The sequence below is a fragment of the Aphelocoma coerulescens genome, chromosome 21 (genome assembly GCF_041296385.1).
Source record: "Aphelocoma coerulescens isolate FSJ_1873_10779 chromosome 21, UR_Acoe_1.0, whole genome shotgun sequence".
In the NCBI taxonomy this organism is placed as follows: domain Eukaryota; kingdom Metazoa; phylum Chordata; class Aves; order Passeriformes; family Corvidae; genus Aphelocoma; species Aphelocoma coerulescens.
The window spans coordinates 6,725,620-6,741,358 of NC_091034.1; the positions used below are offsets into that span (position 1 = coordinate 6,725,620).

Sequence of the window (15,739 nt, forward strand, 5' to 3'; positions counted from 1 at the left end):
AATACAAACATAGCTCAGTGATAGGAAACAATTCCAGTTTATAAAAATTTAAATACCAAAGCTCCCATCAACCACTGTTAATTTTATTTACCTCATCATTGCCATCCTAAGGAATTCAGCAGGACATTTCTTTTCAAAAAGTAATTAATGACATATGGAATTAATTTTGGTGTACAGCCAAATACTTCAATGGCTTTGGCTTTGACTGCTGCTGCAAACCTGCTGCTTCTTTGATGTGGGTTTTTAGTCCCATGGATGTTTGAGTTCTCACAGATGTGCTCAGCACCTCTGGATTCAACCCTGAGAGTCTAATCACTGATGGCAAAATTTTCACCAGGTTAGTATTCAAAAAACTGAAAGTATTTACAGTTCTTGCAGCATCTCAAATCCCATCAGATTACAACAACAGTAACATGATGACATATTTCAGTTCCTCAGCTTCAGCTGCTGCGAAGCACTGTTACCCTCTCCGAGTGGATGGAAGCAGAGCTTGGATTTAGAACCTTAATCTTCCTTTAAAAAACAGGGAAGCTTTAGAAAGGAGATTTGATGAGATTAAGGCATTTCTGACACACAGAATAAGTATCTGGCTGTTTGAGGGTACAGATCAGTTTTAAAGACCTAATGCGGGGGGGAGCGCGTGCGGCGCGGAGCTGGGAGCCGCGGGGAAGCACTGAGCCAGTGACACATTCCCGTGAGGGCCTCTCCCTGAGCTGCCATGAGGAGCTCTAGTAATAGTGCTCCACCCAAGGGAATTAACAGTGACACCAAAGGGAAAAGAAGCCCCCACTCAGCAGTGCTGAGAGAGCAGGGAGCTGCCTGAAGGCTCGGGAAGTTCTCCCGAGGGTTCTGTGGACAGGGATGTGCTCGGGCAGGTGTTCCAAAACCCAGCTGCTGGGAGTTTGAAGCCAACATTTCCTGTTTAGTTGAAGGCAAGTTCTCTACTCTGGTGCCTTTCAGAATTCCCAAACACCACATCCTGTAGTTCCCTGCATTTGGAACTAGTCCTGCAGGTACTGGCAGTCTAAATCTGATTTGTCTTTTGTGCTTCTCTTTAATTGTGCCATTTTCAGAGAACTTTCTGAAGGATTCCAGGACCTTTTCCCCGAGGCACAGCAGCTAATTTAGAGTCCATCCCTGTGTCCGTACAGTTACAAGTATTTTCTTTCCCCTCTGGATTATTATGAAATAGATTAATTTCTTCTGCTATTCAGATGTCCTGTGACAAAGTGAAAGCTGATGCTCTACTCCTCCCTTATACTTAACCCCAGTTCTATCTGTAAAGAACTTCCCAACACCTTTGAACATCACCCTTATTGCAAAATAACAGCAAGATATTGGATCACCATGGTGACTGAGTGGGTGTTACTTTTATTCTTTAACAATACATTAAAGAGTTGCATTAATTCCATGAGTAGTAGTAGAACATGAGCACTGTGGAGACCCAAGAACAGGAAGCAACTCACTCTGGTGCTCTGAGATAAAAATAGTGCAGCAGAGCTAAAAATGCTCCAGGTTTGTATTGTCTTGGCTTGAAGCTCTGAAATGGAGCTTGTGACAGCAAGTTGCTTCACCTACAGAAAAGCTGCATATTCCTTATAAATTCTTCAGCTGGTCTGTAACCAGGCACTGCTGGGCCCCAGGTTTGTTCACTTCATGTCTCTGCCTTGGGATACAAAGTGGCTCTCAGGCTGATCATTAACTTCAGTGGTCAAAGGGAGCCACTGCCTGGGCTGGGTTGGTGACGTGCTGGGGCTGCAGCAGAGATGCACAGGGTTTATATTCTGATTAAAGAGTAAGCTTTTAATTTTTCAGAATTTTAAATGACTGGATGGCATTTTTTAAAAAGGATAAATGGATGTTCACCTCTGTGACCTCCCTTAAAATCCTGCATGTCCAAAATCCTGTCTTTAAAAACAAACAAAAAAACTGTACAAGGTCAATCATTCTGACATCACTGCCTTGCAGCCCGTGCCCTCCTGCTCAGAGCATTGCCTGGGGATGCCAGGCTGAAGGAAATCTGGGGCAAATCCAGAATATTCTTGACCTGACTGCATCTTCTTTCCCTTGGCCAGGAGGTGGGACTTCACAGGTCAATAATTTTTAATTGGCATTTTCTTCCACCATTCTTTTTCCATTTTCTCTAATACTTGCATTTGTCTTGCAAGCAAAATTTTAATGAGACTTCCCTTCAGTGAAGAACTGGAGTTGATGCTAAACCAGGTGAATCCTCTTATTTGAGGGGAATTAAATTAAGATTAAAAGCTGTGAAAAATAAAACTTTTGGCCCTTAAGTAACAAAATTCAGTTTGTTGTTCTTTCTGTTCAGAAATAATCCATCAAAAGTTTATTATTTCCCTTAGTGAGAAAATAGAATGTTTTAATGGCACTGACTGTACTTTGGATTTGTACTTTTGGATTTTCAGGCAGTCCCTTCCTGAAGATGCAGGGAGCTATTTCAATGCAGAGACAGGAATCCTGGAGGTCCCAGTGACAGTCCTGCTCGTGGACAAGGTTAGAGATTTTTGTGATGCTGATTATCAGACTGACAGTTTATGTAAATTATATTAATGAATGTTCACTTAACAATACCTAATTTTAGATTAGTTCTTAACTAATTGAGGTTCTGTGATAATAGTAAAAGATGCTTAAAGTACTAATACAGATTTGATCATTTTTTCTTGTCACGTTTGCAATACAGAAAGTCAAATCCTTTCTCCTCAGTGCTGATCTCATGTTACTGTCAAGGGACAGAGTAACTTTTTCTTGCACTTTTCCTTTTGGAGGATATTTAATTTCAATCCTTTCAATCCTGTCCTTACAACCCACAGATGGAGGTTTTTATCCTGTGCTCTTGCATTTGTTTCAGGCTATAAAAGTTAATTTTACTGTCCATGCCATTGTTACTACTTCTGATTTGGAAATCAGCCCAGCACAGATCAACTTTGGATACTGCACGATCTATGAAGCTGTGCAGGCAAATGTCATCCTCACAAACAAATCCATCTTGCCACAGGAGTTTGGATTTGTGGGACTGCCAGAGGTACGGACTTATCCCACACACACCCCCTCTGCTGTCAAAATAGATTTCAGTGTCATGGGAACGTGTTCCAGTGTGAGTGTAAATAAACCATGACTGGTTCTTGCAGCCCATGGGAATCCTGCTCCTGTGGAGGCACCCGGGTTGGTTCTGTCCTGGAGTGTGTGAATCTCACTGTGGGTGACACCCTCTGCATTTGCCAAGCAGTGCAAACACCTGGGAGGAGATTTTCCTGTTCCTCACCTTTTCCTATTAGAATTCCTGGGTTTTTACACCAAGAGATCTCCTAAGAAAACACCAAGGACACTTTTACCATTAAATAAAACAGGCTTGGGGCTGTGGCTGTGGCCTTGAGGCTGAGGAATGTGCCCACTTTGCACCAAATGCCCAAAGGCTTTGTCTTTAAAATGCTCCTTGGGAACCATCCGGAGCCATGCCTGGGCACTTTCTGGGTGACTTTTGGAGGCACAGAATTAATCACAGGAGCTGCTGGGTTCATGTAGGCTGGGTGTCCTAAATAATTTTTGGCACAAAGTTGGTTCCTCAAGCTCCATAATAGCAGGGTGATCACAGTGTGAAATGGTTGGGGCAGACTGGCATCAGAGCTGGAGGAACCTGGCAGGTAAATAGGCATTGTCCTGTTCTCTGCTGGTTTAGGGATTAAAATCAAGGAGTAGCTAAAAGAAATTGTTAACTTCAGCTTCATGAAAGTTTCACTTCTCAGCATGTGTTTCCTGAGGAGCCTAAAGTGTGATGGGGAGACTTTCTTGAATCATCTTCAGCTCAAGCACAAGCCACTGTACAGCTGTGGATGTGGAACTGCTCCTGTCCCTGTGGTGTCTGTGCCTCAGACAGGAATCAGCCCTCAAAGACATGGGGCAGCTGCTGGGATTTTTATCATATTTCAGTCAGTTGGCTATGGAGAGTAAATAAACATTAGGGCAAGGTGATTTCCACAGTTGGGGAAGGGATTCTCCTGAAATCTGAGTTAATGGTTTTAATGCCTTTTGAGTTACTTTGAGATGAGAACTCTGCCCCTCAGACTCTGGGCACTGACTCAGATAAAAACTTCTCCCTGGAAAGTTTTTCTTTTCCTGACAGTTCCACATTTGATAACAAATTTTTTTAATCTTTCCAATAATGTCTTATTTTAATTTATTAATAAACGGATAATTTAACTAATGATTTCTTATCCTGCCATTTTAAAGTTTGTTGAAGTTCAACCCAACGATGGATTTGGAATTATTCTTCCCCTGGAAAGCCTGACACTGGACATAATCTTTAAAGCCACCAAGGCAAAAGAGTACAGCTTTGAGATGACGTGCAGGACAGAGATCAACAGGTGTGTTAATGGATGGACAGCAGAGGAGCTAAAACATGAATCACACTGGGCTCCCACTGTTGACCCAGATCAGAAATTAAATCCCTGCCTGCTTTGGGGAGGTGAGGCTGGGATAAGCACGTGAGGAAGGTGGGAATTCTCCAGTTGCAAGAGTTGCTCAGCTCAGTTGGTTTCATCCTTGGTTTACATGTCTGTCTTTACTGAGATGACTTTTCCCACCCCCCTCCTCAAGTTTATCCTTGTCCCACAGCCAAGCTCCAACCCCTCAACCTGCAGTTCTCTGCTGCTTTTCAGCACAATTACTGAAGGAATTCTTTTTTATAAAAATGCTTCATACATTAAGCCAATGCTACTGCAATAATGATGGCATAAACTTTGATTTGACTGGATGTATTTCCAGAAGTTCACAGAGGAAGAATTCAAGCAGGGACTCTGGCCAATTGTGCATTAAAAATAGATAGTATTATTGTTCATCTTTAGGCAAAATTCCCATTGCAAGCTTGAAATTCTGCTTAAATAGGGACTACAGGATTAGCTCCCTATTTTCCGGGCTGATTAAGACACTATTTTATGCTGAGACAATTTATCATGTGTTTATTTTTAGACAATTCAAGCTGTCATGCAAAGCAGTTGGAGTCCACCCACCTCTTGAATTGTCTCATTCCTTGGTTCAGTTTGCTGCTACAGCCCTGAACTCCATGTCTTCAGCCACTCTGGATGTGATCAATTCCCATGTGGATGGGAACCCCCTCACTCACCCCGTCCCACGGATTGGCAGTGGGGACCCTGTCCCAGTTGGCCCCACTTCCTTTGAGTTCCACGTGCCCCGAGACTGTCCTGTGACTGTTACACCTTCTGTGGGAACTGTGCTGCCTGGGCAGGTAAATTCACTTTAAATGTTGGGTGTTCTGCCAAATCTTTGATCATCTGCATCCTTACAAAGGCTGTCACTTGTAAACAAAGCTCAAAACATCAGTTGTTGTTAGAATAGCTGGAATATTTTGTATTGTTTGAAAGAATGTTTTAGATCACACAGGAGGGTTAAGCACCAAATCTGGCTAATGCCTTATGGGAGTGTTCTGTCCCCAGTGTTGTCACTGTGATTTAGCTGAAGAATGTTTAAATATCAAAAGTATTGGTCATGTAAACCCAGCCCAGTGTAACATCCTGGACTTCCAAAAAAGCTGTGAGTGCCCTTATCCCGAGGATGCTGTGATTCACTTAGAGCAGCAGTGTACTGGATGTGTGGATTCTGTGCTGCTCCTGTGCTCCTGTTGAGCTCTGTAGGTGTCACACGTGCCTGAGGGCTGAGCTGTGCCCTCACTCCTGTGTGTGCTCTCACATTCCCAGAAAAGCTCCATCCGAGTGTCCTTCAGCCCGGCGCTGTCGGATCAGCAAATCGGGGAAGAGGCAGCGCGGAGGCTCAGCACAGCAGCTGTGCCAGAGGCAGGAGTACAAGTAAGAAATGCTAAGAACAGCACATGCTGCTGGTCTGTCACTTCCAGATATTTGTTTCTCTGGATGGTATTTTTATCATAAAATTATATGCATATTAATGAAGCCCAAGCTCGTGGTCCATGCAAGACCTGCCTGTAAAGAGTGAGAGTGTGACTGTGCTGGTGCACTGAATGTGTGGCCTGTTCACTGAGCAATAATTTAATTGCATGCTCACAATTTCCAAAGTATTACTAGAGGGTTTTATTGCAAATTCCAACTGCAATACTCTTTTAAAAAAAAAGCTTCTACACTTCCTGCGGATTTATAACATCCACGGACTTTATATGCAACCCTTGGGTCAGTTAATTTATGTGAGCACCTGTGGTTGTCTCTGATTATGAGATAAATTCCCATGAGATACAGACTTCTACTCATCTGCTCCAAGAGGAGACCTCTTCTTCTAAGAGGTGGTAAAATATGTCCATTTCAACTTAATTTTTTTATTTTACATTAATGGAAATTTGTCTTTCGTAGCTACTGTGTCTGTGGGCTGTCACCATAATCCTGCTGTCCCTTATCCCCTGCTCTGTGTCCCCTCCTTGCTCTGTGTCCTTGGGCCAGGGCTGTGCCTTTGCTCACTCCTGTCTTGGTCCCACTCAGTCTCCACTGGGCAAAAAGAAGAAAGATGCAAAGAAAGAGCAAAAGAAATCGAGTGTTTCCATTCCTGGAGGAAAGGCTGGAAGCAGGAAAAGCCTGACTGCTGTAAATAGCCCTAAAGAGCCAAAACCCGAAGAGTTAAAGCCTGAGTAAGTCAACAGAAGCATCTTGTACTACACAGACAACATTCTCTTTAGAAGTAGTTTAATAAATCTACTAAAGCTGTAGGTAGACAAGAGAGCAAACTGGAGAGGGAACAGCTTCAGCTGTGTTGCAGAGGCTGTTTCCAAAATTAGTGCTGCTTGTGAGCCACACAGCTGTACCCTCTCATGTGAGGCAAAGAATCCCTTTATGCATCAGAAGGATTGAAGACTTCAAAGAATCTGTCAGGGAGCAGGAGCTGGGGCTGTGCGGGCGGATGGGGCTGAGCCAACACGGGGTTTATGGAAAGGGCAGCTGAAAAGCTCAACTTGGGGACCAACAGAAACTACTCAAAAAACCTTTTTCTGAACAGATGTACTAGAACCAGCTGATGGCCCAAATCCACAGCAGGGAGTAATTTTTGTTTTTAATTTGAGGGCTTACACAGTCCAGCACATTAGTCATGGTCAGCGTCAGTGCTGGCAGTGAAATGCTGCTGGAAAATGTGTATTTGAAGCAGTCCCTGTGCAGTGTGAGCCCCTCAGGGAGAGTTGACATCAACAGCATTGCTGGCTGGAGGTTGGGAGACTCACATGCAAAATCTGATACTTGAGGGCCCTTGTATAGCAGGTAATTCAACTTCTCAGAGCCACACTTCTGCCCAGTCTCAGGAATTTGGAAGTATTTGGAAGTAAGTACATACTTCAGGACCAGGCATTTGGCTGTACTGGATGTTTTGATATCTTTTACTAAAATCCCATGTTCATTGCAATCCATTAATTATAATTTTTAAATACTTTCACTAGAGATCATAAAAATAAGATCCCTATTTTAGAAGTATTACCTAGTATTGCATTAGAGCAATGTGATCCTGTGTGTTTACTTACATGTCACTGAAATGATGTAGAAGTATTGGAAGACACTTGATGTACTCAACCAAAGGAGTACTTGATGTATTCAACCAAAGGAAATTGTATTGAGGTTTTTGCAATCTTTAGGGTAACATCTGTTAACTGGGTTCTTCATTTTTATTCTCTTTTGGCAACAAAAGCCAACCACTTTGTAGGGTGGGTCCACTACTGACAGTCATTTAGTTTCACTGTTACATTCAATTTTGAATGTGTGACTAAGAAACAATTATCACAAATAGCTCAGCAGATATTTATTTGATCTTTTTCTTGCTCTGTCACTCACTGAGATAATTCTTACTCCTGGATTCTCTAGTTCTGATTCTTATAGGGCAGCCCAGGCTTCCCTGACGAGGAGTTTCAGAGGCAGCTTTAACAAATACATCATCCCATGCTTTGTTGCAAGTGGCCACGCCACTGGAGAGGAGGGCTCTGGGAACTTAACCTGCAGGTGGGTGCAGCTGGATAACCCAGAGATGTGAGGGGGAAATGGTGGGCTTGCTAATTTATTCATTTGGGGGAGAAATTTGTTTTCTGATCTTAATTACTTCATAGCTCAGTGGTAGAAACTCATGCTCCCAGCCCACCAGTTGGATAAGAATCAAACACATGAATATCAAAGCAGCTGAAGGAATAATTGTGTGAAAACTTTGAGGCAGCTGTAGCTCATCTCTGCTCAGGCACAGTCACTCAGTCACCGAGCCCTGTGCTGTGCTGTCACACCAGAGCAGCGACACCCTGTGACAGAGCAGATCCCTGGCAGTAGTTGGGATCTCTGTGTGATCCCAGAGCTCTGCCCTTTTGCTCCCTAAACCCCTTTGCTCTCTCTCCAGCCCTCACAACACCTTGTACCTGGAGCTGCACTGCCCCGCTGTAGCCCCGCCGGTTCTGATCACTTCCGACACCGGGAACAACGTGGCCAATTTTGGGGACATTTCTGTAGGTATGGAATTTGAATTCTGATTTTGAGTGGTTTCTCTCTGATGGTGAGTTCTTCCGAGCAGAGTTTTGCATTTTCAAAAGTCAGGATAGAAATTAGCCTTTAGTGGGTATTTAGGTGGAAAACAGGGAGCCTCTGGCCAGCTGAGGCCCATCAAAGAGCAGATCTGATCCCCAAACATGGACCTGGAAGCTCCAGAAGGGACTGTCCAAATCTGAAAGCATTTTGGTGAGCTTTGAGTAGTGCCATAGCCATAGGCCTGGGCTGAGTGGCCCAGGCAGGAGCAGGAGTAAAGGGGAGGAGTGGGAGAGCAGGGATGAGCATCCTCACTTTGGGAAGTGTTTTCATTCCTTGCAGGCCAAAGAATGATGAAGAGAATTACAATAGAAAACATCTCTCCAGGGAAGCTGGAAGTATCCTTGTTTGGAGCACGTGAGCTCTTCCTTCAGCCTCTGCTTAATCAGACTCTGTCTATGCAGGAGGAACTGCTGGACACCAAAGCACCAGCTCATCTTCTCTCTTGAGTTACTGATCTCTCAAAAGCTGTAGATGGTTAGTTCAGACCAAAGGCATACAAACAATACGTAGAATCTGTTCTCATATATTTTTTCTCAATCTTTATGGAATTTTTTCCTTGAGTTGCACCATTTTAGCTGGGATTCTCAGTTCTGAATCCCAATGGCCCCTTCCTGTTGGTCAGAGCAGTTGGAATGCTTGAGCCAGGTGAAAGTAAACCCCTCATCATCTCTTTTTGTCCAAGGGAGGATAAATGGGTGAGTAAAAGACACAACAGCAGTGGGGAAAAGAGGAGAGATGTGAGGGGTGTGTAGCACACACTTGTTATCAAGGAGATAACAATGAGAACAAGGAGAAAACCTTTGTTCCCTGTCCCAACATTTGGATTTTGTCTGTGCCCTAAACCCAGGAGTTCTGGGATGGTCATTTGGGAGGGTCAGCTGGAGGGGTGGGGATTCCCTCAGCAGATGGACTAACCCAGGCACCCTCTGGGCAGTTCTTGGAAACTCTGGACATCCAGGTGGCAAAAACCAACCTCAGCCTCTGCCTCTCCGGGCACGGGGTGATGCCAAGCACTGTGTGCTCCGTGGGAGAGGTGCTGGACATGGGATATGTCATGGCCAGGGACACAGTGACGTCCACAATCAAGGTAAGATCTCTGTGCAGAACTGCAAAGTACAGCAGGAGTTTTTGTAAGGAGGAAGACAACATAAACTGTCTCCTCCCAGATTTTGTCCAAGTGTGTCAATAACCAAAGTCCAGTATTTGATGGGGAGGGCGGGGCTTGGTGTGACACGTTATGGGCAGCACTAATTGTGCCTTTGGTGGCATCTGGGGACACAGAGCTGCACTAATGCAGAAAATAAATTCAGCCACTTTGCAAACTATGGATCCTACAGGCCTGAGAATCAATTTCCTTAATGCAAATGCTGTTGTGTGAATGAATGTCACCAGATAGAGAACACTTCCACCCTGACCCTGCCGTTCTCCGTACAACTGGAGTCGCTCTCACCAGCGTGGGACAGAGACCGGCAGAAAATTCCATCCTTTCTTACATCCTCTGTGCAGAGAACAGAGATTGTTGGTAAACTTTCTTTTATTCTTCCCTCTTTTTCCTGTGCTAAAGACTCAGGAGGTGTAAAGCAGCACTGCTGTGTCCTCTTAGATCCACACAACTGTCACACCTGGGGCATCACAGCCCTGAAATTAAAGACCTCATTTTGCTTCCCAGTAGGAGCTGTAATAATGCTTTCAATATGGGGAGCTGTAAATTTATGCAGCCCAAGAAAATACCCACAAGTAAGGAGATATCAGTGTTAAAATCTAAATAAACCCACATTGTAATTGCATGTTAAATATTACATTTAGAGATGTCCATCTCTGTAAAGAATATAGGAAGGGTTTGGTGATGTTGCTTCAGTTCCTCTGGAGATGAATGCATCAAACTGATGGATGGATTTCTCTGGTGTTCCTAACACCCTGTTTTGCTGCAAAGCCATGTATCAGCTCTTATTTATTTGCTGTTCCCACAAAAATTAAATGGGTTTAAAATTTATGAAGAAGTAAAACGGAGCTGTCCTCCTTTTTTATCTGTATCCTCATTTTTGTTTACCAGGAACACAGAACTATAATGGCTTCAGTGTGTTCAGTGTCTCTCCAACAGAAGGAAAAATTGAGGCTGGGGAGAGCCAGGATTTTGTTGTTACTTTCAGCCCTGATCATGAAAGTCTCTACTACTCCGACCGTCTCAAGGTTCTGCTCTTTGGCAAGGTGAGACAATCAGGATTATGAAAATAGTGTAAATATTGGATGAACTGAGTAGGGAGGAGAGGGCAGCTTTGGGGCTTCTGACTTTCTTTAGGTTTAGATATTCAGTTATTAATTGATGACAACAGTGACTTGGGGTCTGTCCCTGTCCTCTCCCAGGGCGTGCTCGGGAGGTGATGGGAGCTGAGCACAGCTCCAAGGGGACTCCTGCAGGGAGCATTTAATGGCAGAGCAGAGGGGAGAGGGGAGCCCCACCTGCCCAGCACGGCCTGGCAGGAGCAGGAGCACCAGGGAGCTGCTCCTGCAGCCGCTCAGTGCCAGGTTCCATCAGTGGAGCTGCCCTGGGATGCTCCGGCCGGATGCACAGGTGGCCGCGCCACGGGCAGCCCTGGCTCCGGCCAGGACACCAAAAGTTGGTGCAGAGTGACCACTAATGCCCAGCAGCAGCACTGCAAACGCGGCTGGGGCTGAGCAAGAGCTGCTCCTCTCCTTGCCAGCTCTGGGATTGCAGTTAGGAATGCACATCGGGATAAGCTGAAGGTGAACGCACACTTGACCCAAGTTTGGCAACAGAGAAGTTTTGCCTCTTTTAGTGGCTTTTGTAGAAATAGTTTGTCCAGTCTCCTCCTGAGGCACATTTCCCAGGTTGTTTAAAACAGAAGTGCCAGAGTGGGCAGGCCCAGGGGCAGATGCAGAATTCCTGCATTAGAGCCCAGGATCGTTGGGATCATTCACATGGGAGGTGATGCCACGATTTCCTGGTGCTGCTGGGTCAGGTGCCAGTGGCATTCAGGTGACCTGAGCTGTCACCTGCATCCAGGACTTTCTGTCTCACCCAGCAAACAGCCCACGAGATCCAGCTGAAGGGTGCAGCCCGTGATCACCCCATGTTTGTGGAGGGGGGAGTGCCCCTGGATGTGCCCGTGGAGTCCTTGGCTGTGACCTCACCTGTGGCATCACAGAAAGCACGGGAAAGAGGTAAAAAGCCACCACTGTTTATTATGGAACACGGAGGGATAAGATAAGGGAACGTTCCTCTTCCTTTAAGAAAAAGGAAATTAAAGACAATTTTTCCAGAATCAGAAAAAATAAGCGTTATGGTACAGCATATAATCATAATACACAAAAAATGCAAGAAACTTTCTCATAAGGAAAGTTTTTCTCTTCATTTTAATGCAGTTTTGTCTTAACGATGATCTTCCACCTCTGCAACTTCCCTGCAAAAATGATTATAATGTAATACTACTACGAAGAATTAAGATACATTTGCTTTCTGCCACTTCTCTGAGGTGTATTAAATGTTTAGGAAATTATTCCATATATAATCACATATCCTGGATTCTCCTGTTTTTCCTGTAATGAAGCTTTCAGGGGTTTGAAGTTACTCTTCCTTAATTCCTTGGGACAGGATCTGTGTTCAGAGACAGGATGCAAGCAGCTCCTAACTCCTGAGCTGTAAATAATTCCAAGCACACACACAGACACAGGAATAAAGTACACAGAGGTGTGTTCCACAGGCTAGAAAACAAGCCTGGAACTTGATAAACAAGTAACAATTGCAGTTTAAAATTGCAAATTATCCAAACCTTCCTTTTCCTTAATTCCTCACTAACTCTGTAAAGGGATCTCTTTATCTGTGCCAACTCCTGAGTTTGCCACATCACATTGTTTTGAACCATCCTGGTGCAATTTGTGTTGGTTCCAAACTGCCAAAGGCTCCGTTTTCACTGTCTCAAAGCTGACTTGGTTGCTGTTTGTTTAGGGCCACAAGAAGCAGTGAGGTCCCTTCTCCTGCTCCTGGAGTACGTGGAGGGCTCAGCAGAGCCAGCCAGGGCAGAGCTCACCGTTGGGGCCATGCAAAGTCCTCTGCTGGCAGCCAAGAAGGTGAGGGAAATAAAACCTGCAGGTTTGTGCCAGGTGCTGTAGGGGATCCTGACAGTGTGCAAAGGGCTGCCCCTTCCTTCTGTCCAAAATTCACAAATTAAAAAATACAGCTTTTAGGGTTTCTGGTAAATTTTACATTATAAAAGCATCGGTGTTTGAAAAGATTCTTTTTTCAGGGGCTAATATAAGGAATTAGCAACAAAATTTAGCGGTTTGCTTCCCCAATCCTGAAACACAGAAGTTGGAGCCCAGAACTGAATTACAGCTCTGATCCTGTTATTTTAATGGAGTATATTGTGACAAGGTGACACAATGAATGCCACAGTGGATAGCTGGAGTTTCAAAGGGCACTTCGGGCAGGGGCAGTGCCGCCTCCGAGGCCCAGGTGTGACTGTGCCGTGTCTGTGCCAGGCCGTGGAGTTCAGCCTGGACAACGCTCCGGAGCTGCAGCGGGCCGGGTTCGCCCTGGACGGCCCGAAAGGAGCCCTGGAGCGCGGGCAGCTCAGGCGCATCGGCGTCTCGTGGGTGCCACCTGCCGACCTGCAGGTGAGGCACGGCCGCGGCACCGCGCTCCGGCGGGTGTCACAGCACGGGCCGGGCGGGTGTCACACAGGGCTCACAGCGCTGTGACAACGGGCTCCCGTTGGGCTGTGACCCACAGCTCCTACTGGGGTGTGACCCACAGCTGGGGTGTCACCCAGAGCTCCTGTTGGATTGTCACAAAAAGTTCCTGTTGGATTGTCACCCACAGTTCATGCTGGATTGTCACCCACAGCTCCCGTTGGGCTGTGACCCACAGCTCCTGTTGGGGTGTGACCCACAACTGCTGCTAGGGTGTGACCCACAGCTGGGATGTCACCCAGAGCTCATGCTGGACTGTCACCCACAGTTCCTGTTGGGGTGTGACCCACAGCTGGGATGTCACCCAGAGCTCATGCTGGATTGTCACCCACAGTTCCTGTTGGGGTGTGACCCACAGCTGGGATGTCACCCAGAGCTCATGCTGGATTGTCACCCACAGCTCCTGTTGGGGTGTGACCCACAGCTGGGATGTCACCCAGAGCTCATGCTGGACTGTCACCCACAGTTCCTGTTGGGGTGTGACCCACAGCTGGGATGTCACCCAGAGCTCATGCTGGATTGTCACCCACAGCTCCTGTTGGGGTGTGACCCACAGCAGCTGCTGGGTGTGGGCAGCACAGGTGGCTCGGACACAGCCGGGTGACAGCTCGTGTGTAGTCCCTGAGGGAGCAGGGCTGGTACAAAGACCCCAGTGGGAACAGAAGCTGGGAACAATGGGATGATCTGGAGCCTTCCTGCCTCCCCAGGGCTGCACTGGGCTGTGTGGTGACAAGGACAGGGGTGAGCCACTTGTATCCCAAAGAACTTGGAATCCCTTCCTCCAGGTCACTGTTACAGAGCCCAAAGGCCAAAGTGCTGCTGCTGTTCACAGGCTCTGATGTCCTGAGGGAGCTCTGTAGGGCCCTGGGACAAAATCGCTGCAGCCCTGCCAGCACAGAACTGACTTTACACGGGTCACTCTACAACTCTGCTCCCATTTCTTCAGCCATGGGCTGCCTTTCCTTTGGCACATTCCTGGACATCAGTGGGGCCTTTGGATTCTCCGCTTTAGGAGCCCCATTGCCCTGGCTACTTGTGCCTTGTAGTGTAGAAGTTGGATATGATGTCCCAACAACTCCACGGGGCTGTGATTGCCCTTCCTGATTCACATCCTCGGGCATTCATGGAGACTGGAGGAATTGACTCCCCATGTGTGGGATGGCAGAATGAGTAGCTGGTTCCAAAATTAAAAGATTTCTGCCATCACATGCAGAAAGAGGCAGCAGAGTTCCTGGCAGGATGAATCCAGTCCACATCATGCCTCTTGGTAACCCCTGGTTCTTACACAACACTGAGCACTCACTGGGGGACTGACAGGATCTGTTTCCTTCCTGGCCTCTCTGGGAGCTCTGCTGCTGCTCTGTGCCCAGCTGCCGTGGCTGTGACGTGGGGACAGTCTCTGTGGCACTCTGGGGACAGAATGCTGAGTCACTGTCATACCTCACTGGCTGCTGCATGAGCATCACTTGGGGGTAGAGAGGAGCCAACACAGGCTGTAACCTGTCACCTGGAGCTATAACTGGTACCTTGAACACTGAGATGTGAGATAGAGTTTAGAAGGTGATTGACTCATGGCTCCTATGTCCAAAACACCAGGTTGGTTTTGTGTGTGGTTCTTTCTGCAGACCAGTGACCCCCCACTTGTGTCAGCCCTCCTGACTGTAAAAGGTGACATTACGGAATCCTACCGAGTCCTCTTCATGGCAAGAGTTGTGTCTGCATCTGCTGCCACTGACTGAGGGATCCAGGCCGAATGGAAAGGAAGATGGATGCTTATAATACTGGGAAATCCCTGGATCTCTGGGGAAACATGGGAAGATTTTGAGATTGTTGCAAATAAGTGAGGGCAGCAGGGATGTGGGAAGGAAGGGCCATGTAACATTTCTGCTCTGTTTCCCCCAAAGTTCTCTGTAAACTCTGGTGCCAGTAGCTTCCTTTTCCAGCTGATTCTGTGACAATAATCTTGTGTTACAAGAAAGAATTATTGAGGGCCCCAAGCAGCTATACCTGCTGTTAATCCCATGTCTCCCAAAGGTGGGCGTTCCATCAGGAGGAGTATCTGGTTTACATCCACATAGGTGAGTTTCTATCTTTTCCAATTTCGGATGCTTTTTATAGTATTTGAAAAAACTTTGACTTTTTTATAATCAGAATAAAGTTTCTTATTCAAGCCTTCTCCAAATCATTTGGGCAGTGACTTTTACAATGTACAGTCAAATCTGCCTGATAACACTTGGTCAAAGGGGAATATTCCTATGCTGTACCATGGATTTGGGCAGACACTTGCCAGAAATCCTGGCTGTCCAGGAACTTTGCATTTCTGTATTTGCCTTCTGCTGAATTCTGGCTGAGAGCAGAATCCTGCTGTTCTGGGGAAGCCAGAATGCCCTGCAGGTGTAACTTCTGTCAGGAAGCAGCAGCTGGTTCAGGGCAAGTGCAGAGCTGGAGAATGGAGGGAGCAGGAAGGCCACAGCCATTAAAACAGG

At 46.2% G+C, this 15,739-nt stretch overlaps 1 protein-coding gene across 7 annotated transcripts in view; it reads left to right on the forward strand.

The window, feature by feature from the left end:
• Positions 1-15,354, forward strand: part of CFAP74 (cilia and flagella associated protein 74) — a 36,805-nt gene extending 21,451 nt beyond the window's left edge. For 3 of the 7 annotated variants that reach the window (XM_069035023.1, XM_069035026.1, XM_069035024.1), the window contains 17 exons: positions 2,427-2,514; positions 2,870-3,043; positions 4,249-4,382; positions 4,987-5,263; positions 5,733-5,840; positions 6,480-6,625; positions 7,842-7,976; positions 8,359-8,468; positions 8,805-8,878; positions 9,119-9,238; positions 9,478-9,630; positions 9,936-10,065; positions 10,597-10,751; positions 11,588-11,726; positions 12,511-12,632; positions 13,044-13,178; positions 14,879-15,354. In XM_069035023.1, coding sequence (XP_068891124.1) covers positions 2,427-2,514; positions 2,870-3,043; positions 4,249-4,382; positions 4,987-5,263; positions 5,733-5,840; positions 6,480-6,625; positions 7,842-7,976; positions 8,359-8,468; positions 8,805-8,878; positions 9,119-9,238; positions 9,478-9,630; positions 9,936-10,065; positions 10,597-10,751; positions 11,588-11,726; positions 12,511-12,632; positions 13,044-13,178; positions 14,879-14,992 — 2,314 coding nt within the window. In that variant the 3' untranslated portion in view covers positions 14,993-15,354. Of the gene's footprint in view, positions 1-2,426; positions 2,515-2,869; positions 3,044-4,248; positions 4,383-4,986; positions 5,264-5,732; positions 5,841-6,479; positions 6,626-7,841; positions 7,977-8,358; positions 8,469-8,804; positions 8,879-9,118; positions 9,239-9,477; positions 9,631-9,880; positions 10,066-10,596; positions 10,752-11,587; positions 11,727-12,510; positions 12,633-13,043; positions 13,179-14,878 lie in introns of those variants that run through there. The other 4 variants (XM_069035025.1, XM_069035027.1, XM_069035028.1 and 1 more) reach the window with 4 other exon arrangements.
• Positions 15,355-15,739: the final 385 nt, after the last annotated feature.